Source organism: Rhipicephalus sanguineus, chromosome 3 (genome assembly GCF_013339695.2).
Source record: "Rhipicephalus sanguineus isolate Rsan-2018 chromosome 3, BIME_Rsan_1.4, whole genome shotgun sequence".
NCBI lineage: Eukaryota > Metazoa > Arthropoda > Arachnida > Ixodida > Ixodidae > Rhipicephalus > Rhipicephalus sanguineus.
Window position 1 is genome coordinate 183698511 of NC_051178.1, and position 9381 is coordinate 183707891.

The window sequence follows — 9381 nt, forward strand, 5'->3', positions numbered from 1 at the left end:
ATATGAAATTGGTCATCGAAGCAAGACGTTTTCACCTGACGATGCTTCAGCCGCCATTATAGCAGTATATGCGTAATGTATGTAGAAATACATCCGGTTCCGCATCGTCATCTGGTCGATGTTAAACGTAAGATCAGTGTATTAATCAAAACCATACTTAGAATGAAAGTATCATTCCGCACTAGCCCAGCGTTCAGGCATTAGTGTATGCTCGTATTCTTGCTTTAAGCTCGTCTTCACTATGAAATTGCAAATTTGATTCGAGAAAGCATGTTTAAATTATGCACTTCCAGTGAAACTTGACGTGCAGGTCTTTCGCTCAATTGCAGCTATAAAAAAATGTGGGGCATTTTAAAAGAACATATTTTTATTACACAATTGGTTAGCACTTCACATTCTTTAGCATAATGTTATAAACTCGTAAACCAGGCTCTCTACAGAACTGCCATGCTGTTTTTCTAAAATTGGCCGTGCATTGTGTCATAGACAACATATTCTTTCATGAAATTAGTCGCAAAGAACGAATTGCTCGGCTGTTTGCTTTGTCGTACAAGTCGAGCTTAAAGCTGGCAGCACCAGTTAGAGCAGCATCTCTTGGTTGCCAACGTTATCTCTTATTTTTCCCGTTTATTTGTTCCTTGCTTCCCGTGTTTCCTCTGCCTTCCTGGACGCTCCTGGATGTCCATGTAGCGCTAGCGCTACGGCAGTCGTCTTGGTATTTAATTTTTTCTTAATTGCTTGAGCGTGCTCACTAACATTGGCTTCTTGCTGCTGCCTTTTTTCAGAAATGCGTTTCCCGAAAACCTCGTAGAGGCTTGCGTTGAGCAGGTGATTATTTGATGCTTTATATACCTGTATAATCGCGCCCGAAATACCCTAATTTTATTTCGAAGCGTTCTTCCGGGGGTTTAAACAATGTGCCTATAACAAGTACTGAATATTCTTGGAACACGGGACGTCGCTGGTGCCAACGTTTAGGCAAGTCTTCTTCAAGAAAACAAGACCACTTGCCGAAACGTTGGCACCAGCGACATTCCGTGTTCCAAGAATATTAATCTATTCAAGCTTCCATTTTCTGCTGAACTTCTCCCTTGTTTGGATATAGAAAGTACTGTGCACCATTATACCATTGATCCAAAATGCGTTAGACGGCGCGACGTGTTATGAATGTAGCGTCTAGTTTTTTTTATTATTCAACGATGTCAAAAATATTGTAAACATACCTCATTGACATTCATCTATTATTCAGCTGTCGCGTAATGTTCCGGGATAATAAAGATATACAATACTAATCCGTTTTTTACTCAGATTTTTTTTCTAAACCTGTCTCGAAGTTTTGTAGGAGTTCATTTTATATAGCTCTGGGGCTACAGACTCACATCGAATGGTTAGAGAAGAATACTTAAACTTCGCCGTAATTTTTTTTTTCTGTGATATGCTAACGCATTTTTTTTTTGTTCACTTCAAACGCGCTGTAGCATTTCAGAGTGGCTTCATATTTTATTAACTATAGCAACATGCTTCACCACGAAGTTTTCCAGGTAGCCTCAAAATATAACCTTCTTCGCCTTTGTATACAGTGTACAACGCGCAATTTTCAATCGTAATATCTTTCTCTAAGCAAGTAGTAGTTATACTGACGGCCGTTTAAGTTTTATATTACGAACCACTAGCCACATTCCTCTATGGTCGCTGGTTACTAGTACCGGTATTCAAAACCTTTTCTTTGTGGATTAGTTTCAGAGTGTTTAGTACCTTTAAATTAAATGTGTTTTCACTCGTTATCTTATAACTGATAACCGTTTCTTACAATGATTTTTTCTAAAAGCTTCGATACAAATGCACTAATAGAGATTGTGATGTTCCTCCACTCAAAGTTCCTTGGGTGCAAACAGTTTTATTTTGAATAAAACACCGGGGTTTTCCTTTCCTTAGTCTTTACTTTCCTAGAAAAAAGGCTTTTGCACCACGACCTGTTTTATAACAACTCATGCGTTATCTTGACTATCCACTATGCGAATGAGTTGCATGTTCGTTAGTTAACGTGCCTTATGTTTAATATTAACGACGTTCTTGCGGATACAACACACTGTCGACAAAATGTCATATAGTTATAATGTTTCCAAAACTGTTCATTCGTGAAATGAACAGTTTTGGAATTAGTAGTTTATAACTACAGAATTATAGTAGATAACTACAGAATTATTATAGATAACTACAGAATTACAGTAGTTATTCGCTATTCATTTCGCGACTGAATAGTTCTGGCGCAGTAATCTTGTATTTAAGAGGTATTGGGAACAACATATCTTGCTCGTGCGCTGTCGAAAGCGTGAGTTGCCTATAGTTTTCTTCGAACTAAAACGCGTGCAGACAGAATTAAAGCGCTACTACAAAAGCGTCTCAGAGATAACCGGTGTGAAACTGCATGAATGCCTCAGAATAAATACTGTGGGACCATTTATTCGTTTCAACCTTCTTCTCGCCCCAGGGTTATACATCGTATGAGAAGAAAAATGTTTCAATAAGAGGAGAACCGGCGAAAGAAATTTCGAAGAGGAACTGGTCAAGAAGAAACGGAACCAACTCCTTAGGTGAACAAGCTTTCTTCCTTGTTACACCTCGTATACTAAAAAAAAAGTCAAAAGAGGGTCACGGTACCCTGACTCTCTTCGGTTATCCATTTGACCCCTTTTGGAAGCTAAGCGGAAAATGAGTTAACATTTCTGCAAGAGTCACTTGACTGTCGTGAAGCGTGTTTCGATTGGATTTCGTGTTGAAGACGCTGCCGTATATTAGAGTAACGTGTACTACGTGGACTGCACTGCTGGGACGAGAAAATTTGGCCATCAAGATTTCTCGATCTTTTCTCATTCTTCTTCTTTAAAGGAATGCATAAGTATAGCAGTAACTGCTGGTAATCGAAGTTTCCGCCGGCTGCATACTCGTCATCAAGATAGGAGTAAAGAGAAGGTTATGTGAGTTGTACAGCTTAACCTTTTCCTCTGTCTCCCTTCCCCAGGCATATCAAATATTACATAAACTCTGAAAAGAAAGTATCTTTCAATTTGATTCTATAATAACTCTCACTGTCTATTCAGCAGTCGCGCTACTCAATCATACGCTATCTTCTTGTTGCATGTACGCTTGCCTTATTTCCTTTCAGCGAAGTGCGTTGTGTCACATCTGCGGTTACGGTGAGCGCTGGTGTCTCATCAAGACGAATAGTTGCTTTCTCTTTCAGTGCGCGTATCCACTGCACGAAAGCAGGTGGCTTAAACACGGAGCTGTTGCCTCAACGATTTACGTGCACGATGGAACGTGCATTGTTCCGCTTCTCAAAATCCCAGAGATCCCTTCTCCACGCGGTATAATTGTTATCTCTGCTTCGCAGGCTTAATCGTTTTCTGCGTCGTCTTCGGGGGCGCATTAGGCACACTCGGCAAGCCAGTTGAAATCTTGAAGCAGTTCTTCGCGGCACTGGACGTGGTCATTATGAAGCTCGTCTTCCTTGTCATGTGGTGAGTCGCACAGTGCCAGCTGCTGCCTTGTCTCAGGGTGCCAACTAATGTTTCGATTTACATCTAATTCGAAAAACAAATTGGCCATTGCATGAATGCGCGTTTCGATTTGCCTCTTATTCGATAAAACTGGCCGTAGCATGAATGTGCAATGCGTCTTCGAATTATGCAGTCACTCCTTTTTTTTGCTCATCCACGAATACAAGTACTGAAAACATTACAACCTTTGACAGTGGTGGGCAAATGGAAATTTTGTTTGTTTCTCCTCTCTGCTTGGAATAACCGGTCACTTTGACAATACGCGTCAATGCAGCCCCTTAATTTCACACAAACTGCTATTCAGTGTGTATAAGTAGCTCCCACTGCAAATTCGGTAGAATTTTTTGCACAAGCTGTATTCTACAGTATTTCTTCTTCTCTGCAAATTTTCTGAATGTAGCGAAAGGGGTATGGAGATGAAGAGCGCTTTTATTACGAGGGGCGCATTTTGTCCACATATATATATATAAGTTACTAGAGTTAATCTACCAGATGAAATTCAAAAACGTCTGTTTACTTAGATACAAGTGCACGCTAAAGAACCCCACGGAGGTGGTCTAAAATAATTCGGATGCTTCGTACTACGCCATGCCACATGATCATATCGTGATTTTGACACGCAATAATCCAGAATTTAATCTGTTTATTTAGCCTAGTGGACCTTCAGAAATGAAACAATCGTTTCCTGCATTATTCGTCCCAACTCGACCTCGTCAATTTTTTTTTTCCCCCACAGGATGACACCCGTGGGAGTGATGAGCCTGCTGTGCGCACGCATCCTCTCGGTGGGCAGCATCGTGGCGTTGTTCCACCAGATGGCGCTGCTAGTCGCCACCGTGCTGTCGGGTCTCGCCGTCGAACTCTTCGTGGTCGAGTGCCTACTGTATTTCTTGGTGACGCGGAAGAACCCGTTCAAGTTTCTCGGCGAGCTCGCGTACGTGGGACTGTGCGCCTTCGTCACGGCCGCCAGGTACGTCAACACGAATCGCCACGCCAGGATTCACTGCAGCGGCCCGTTTGTTGCCCTCCCGAGTAACACGCAGCTTCGCTGTCCGCATCTCCGTATAGTCAATAAAAGCTTTCTTACTCAGTGGGTCACGTTATCGCGTTCACTTTAGTTGTGGTTAACGCTGACTCCAGTAAAAAGTTTCTTGTGTGAAGATCATATACGAATGAATTCGGTACACTCTCTCAGCGTTTCTCGTAATAAGTTGGGCTCCAGAACCGCGAAATTGGCCTTAACATTCATATATAAGATGGTAGCACCGACAAATAGGTAAAAAGATCTGGCGCATACCGTCGATTAAACACCATGCCTAGTTGACGAATATCTCACTTTATGTAGCTGTAGTACCATTCAAAGAATCTCAAAGAGCATGTAATAATAAGAGTTACGCGTGTTCCATCAGATATATTAGACACCACTGCGAGGCGTGCTGCAAACAAGGCAATACAGCAAGAGGGTGTGGGGCATCTACAGGAAAAAACCGTTTCACTACGCGCTCTTTGTTTAGGCATATTTATCGAGTTGAGTCAACCATGTCTTGCATCGAAAGATGAAGCAAGTAGTGAAGCGTTCACGCTTATTTGTAAAATTTTTCTCTACCTTCTTCCCCGGATAAGAAAAGGTACCGGCCCCATATAGAATCGCACACGTTTTCAGCTACCCTCACACACACGGCGAGGACATGCCCACAATACGTTGACGCTTCACAGACAGTAGACACGTGGGAGTCCCTCCTGCGTATTATACCATCGAATCATCTCACGCACATCTGAAGCCACGGCATCCCAAGGCATCCCCGCCGACCTCCTATAGGCAGCGTAACAGACCTCCGGATCGGTTCCCCTCTTGCGGAGCAATCAAGTTTTAAGCAATCAATCAATCAATCAATCAATCAATCAATCAATCAATCAATCAATCAATCAATCAATCAATCAATCAATCAATCTCCCATTTAACTTCTAACAAGCATGGCTTATGGGTCACGTTACTGCCTTTCTCAATACATTGGAAACGCGGTTCAGCGTCACATCTTATGCGACCACGCATGCGCAGTGCACCCGTGATGCCGTTGACGCTCAAGTGCCTGGAAGAGAACTGTGGGCTCGACAAGCGCGTCACGAGGTTCGTGGTGCCGGTCGGCGTCACGGTCAACATGAACGGCACTGCACTCTTCATCACAGTCTGCAGCATCTTCATCGCGCAGCTCAACGACATCGCCATCTCGTCGGGAGACTACTTCGCTGTCCTGTGAGTGCGCATGCTCCTCGCGAAGCTGAGCGCCACTCGCAGAACTCTTTCAGTGGGTAACCTTTGCAATGGTTGAAAATGGACGGGGACAAGTTTTCCTTCAACAGCAAAGCTTTCCTTTTGAGAAATCTTCATACGCTTCCTTTGTAGCTTTGTGCTATGCAGATAACTCGTTAATGCATTTAGCTGGACCACCTGGTACTGGCTTAATGAATCTATAATGCTAGGAACGCACCTACAGATTGCATGAACCTACACAGGGCAACCGCGATTGTTCTGTGTCGTTCTGTGTAGTCTGTAACCTTATTGAGAACTAACAGATGATGAAGCCAAAGAAGGTATACAGGGGACGTTAATTGTACTGCTTAATTATATTGTAATAATTCCGATATAAATATGAAGAAAGTAAAGTGGACGAAAAGACAACTTGCCGTCGGCAGCGCTGAAAAATTTTGGACAGACACGCGGACCACACAGCCCCATGTGTTCGCGTTGTTCTGGCTGTCATTTTTCGCTGGGCATCCCAGTATTACATACCAACTTCTCCGTTAATGTAGCAAGTTAGGCTAGTTGGAGCAACTCATCAAAGCCAGCGCAAACAAGACACAAAACACAAGAACGTATCAGCGCCCGTGTCGTGTACTACGTTCTCGTGTTTCGTGTCTTGTTTGCGCGGGCCGTCATGAGAACTTCTCCATATTACAGCTTCTCTTGTTGTTCATGCTTGGAACTACAATTTACTGTTCCAGTCTCGTGCTTAAGCTGTGCCGTGGTCTCGACTTTCGCGCAGAATCACGGCGACAGCTGTGAGCGTAGCAGCGACATCGGTTCCCAGCGCAGCTCTGTTCCTCATGGTGATGACGCTGTCTGTTATCGGCGCACCGGTGAGCGACGTCAGCCTCCTGTTCACCGTCGAATGGCTACTGTGAGTATGCGCCGTCTGTTCATACCCAGTCGAATAGTTCAGCAGTGAACAGTGCCTTCAAGTTAGCGAAAGTATATAGACAGTTCGTTGTCCCGCCTGGTCCCGCCCATATAAGTGCTACCGGCGGTACTGACATTACCCTCCCTAGCAACAGAGTTTCGGCTTGCCTAAAGGCCACGACTGCATTTGGTCGTATCGATCGCTTAGTAAATTGGAAGAGGTGGCAACTAACGAAGTCCAATTGTCGCTGAGTGTAACACTATGATAACTGCTACGAATCCTGTCAGGTGACACTAATAGTCATTGCAGAGCTCGTACTAGCGACGTGACGTACTGGAAGGTCCGAAATAACAGTGAGACGAGGAAAGATGCGCAGTATTATTATCTGCCCTCTTATATACTCTCACACTCTTAATATGTTCGTTTATTCAATATTGTAACCTAAATTACATCTTCTGTCCCTCCTAACTTAATTTATCCTTGTCTTATACCTCCTGTCGCCCGATTCTTCGCCCGTCCCCCAATAAGGGCTACGCGCCATAAAAAATGGATCACCGTTATCATCTTATACCTCCTCGCTTCAAGGCCGTCTCTATACAAGCGGCAGATAACACCTGTTTCTGGGGTAATAGTCTGGCATCATGGACAATGTGAGAGAGAAAAGCAAGAGAAATTTCGAACTTTTATTCGGAATCCCGGAGTATTCTTACGCATAAAAAGAAGAAAATACATATCAAACCAAGCTAAAGTAATAACTTATGAATCGTGCAATGCGTTTTGCTTTTTTGTTATTTAACCTGATTTCGATTCCTCCTTTTGTGCAGCGACCGCGCGCGGACGACCAACAACTGCTTGGGCGACTGCTTCACGAGCGCATTGGTGGACCACATATGTTTCCGGAAAAAGCCTTGCGAGCTCAACGAGGTCGTCGTCGTCGTCGCCGCTGACGAGGGAGCGGCCGAGAAACTGCGAGACTCGACGCTGTGATCGAAATCCCGCTATACTATATACGCTCGAAGAACGCTCACAACGATTCTCATTCGTACGCGGTGCTACGAAAAAAAATAATAAGCGTGCCGCAATGCAACGAACTCGCACATTGCAAGATGTAGTACATCAGTACCAACTTTATGTATCACATTGCCAACGCGTTTTACCCGGTGTATTTTAACGCCGAGATCACGCAACCAACCACCCACCCCCCTCCTGCGCGTTCTGCCTTGCCCTCTCGCAACGCTAGCCTTAGTGACTCTCACTATCGCACATGTCTCCACGCTGGCTGAGCATGACGCACTGAAAGTCATTATGAGGTCGCCGGCTAGATTCCCATCCGGTGCAGCTACGTTCTCATGCTCTGAATCAATGCTAAAGCCTCAGCTTATTTATTCTCAAAGCAATACGCGTTAGGAAACCGCAGGCGGTCAAGTATAACTTCCGGCTCTCCTTTACAACTTCTCTCGTTGGTCGCGGTTTGCTTTGTGACGTGCAACATAATGAGTCAGTCAGTAAAGACAGAGCTTTTTACTCACTCTGTCTTCAATCTGCGACTTAATAATGTGTGATGTGGTTGTTGCGGCCAACCTACGTGACAACCTGTACGCATGTTCACGTTCGCTGCTTCGCACTCCGTGCCAGTCAACTTTTGCCCGCCAAAACGGCAATGCACACGCTCCCTGTTTTTGGTAAAGAATATGGGTATATACAAGGTCCCAATGCAACGTGACCACCGGCCTTACTATTCGCCCATAAACGAGCAGCGAAAGCTATGCATAACCACACCCATTCAGCCCTGGGTGGGTGATTTCTTGATAGATCTATCCCTGCACAACGTGCCATGAAATCACTGTTTTAGCATTGATGCTTAAGCTTATTCCACTCACGAGCGGAATCACCAAATCGTTGCGCCTATGGCTCGCTTTGCGCTCCTCCCTCGCGTCGAGTTTTATTAATCGCATTTAAGCATACACAATCAAGATTGCGTTGTCGTGTGAGTGAACTATCTGTCGTTCATGTTATGTTCTCGAGTGCGCTAGTCGTTCCATAAGTATTCCTCCAGAATTGTAGTATTCCGTGTGTGTGTGTGTGTGTGTGTGTGTGTGTGTGTACTTGCGAGCAAGCGTAGTTGGCGACAGCCGCTCCCTTTGACAGAAATCCTCGAGTTTCACTTTGCCCATGCAGTCGAACCCGGTATAACGAAGAACCCTAAGTTTATACTAAGGAAAAAATAGTTTGATATATAAGGTAGTTCGATATACCTATACTCCCCTGTAGCAAAATTAAACTGCGATTCGTTTGTTACCTATTCATTTATATCCAAGCGTGAAAAGAAGCACGGAAGGCTTTCAAATTATTGAAAACACGACTACGCGTAGTAGGCAGTGATCTCGCGTCCGCGCCTTTTTAAAAAAAAAAAACTGTTTCGCGTTAGTCCAACTCGCATTCTCAATACGCGAGATTGTGCAGACCGGCTACAGTCTACGCTCCTCAACGTTGACGCACGGAGTGACATCTCAACCTTATAAAGTGAGTCTACAGTAGAAAAGTCACGTTTTCTTCTACGCAGCGTTCACAGCAGTCAAAAATCTTCATGACAATGGCATCCGACACACTTAGTCCGATATATCCAATATTCCTTGCGGTGA

At 44.2% G+C, this 9381-nt stretch overlaps 1 protein-coding gene across 2 annotated transcripts in view; it reads left to right on the forward strand.

Moving 5' to 3' along the window:
- LOC119387810 (excitatory amino acid transporter 2) overlaps nt 1-8548 on the forward strand; it is a 30151-nt gene extending 21603 nt beyond the window's left edge. For both annotated transcript variants that reach the window (XM_037655328.2, XM_037655327.2), the window contains exons 4-10: nt 786-828; nt 2492-2594; nt 3395-3521; nt 4297-4530; nt 5620-5814; nt 6605-6739; nt 7564-8548. In XM_037655328.2, the coding sequence (XP_037511256.1) occupies nt 786-828; nt 2492-2594; nt 3395-3521; nt 4297-4530; nt 5620-5814; nt 6605-6739; nt 7564-7726 (1000 nt within the window). In that variant the 3' untranslated portion in view covers nt 7727-8548. The remainder of the gene's footprint in view (nt 1-785; nt 829-2491; nt 2595-3394; nt 3522-4296; nt 4531-5619; nt 5815-6604; nt 6740-7563) is intronic.
- The last annotated feature ends 833 nt before the right edge of the window (nt 8549-9381 follow it).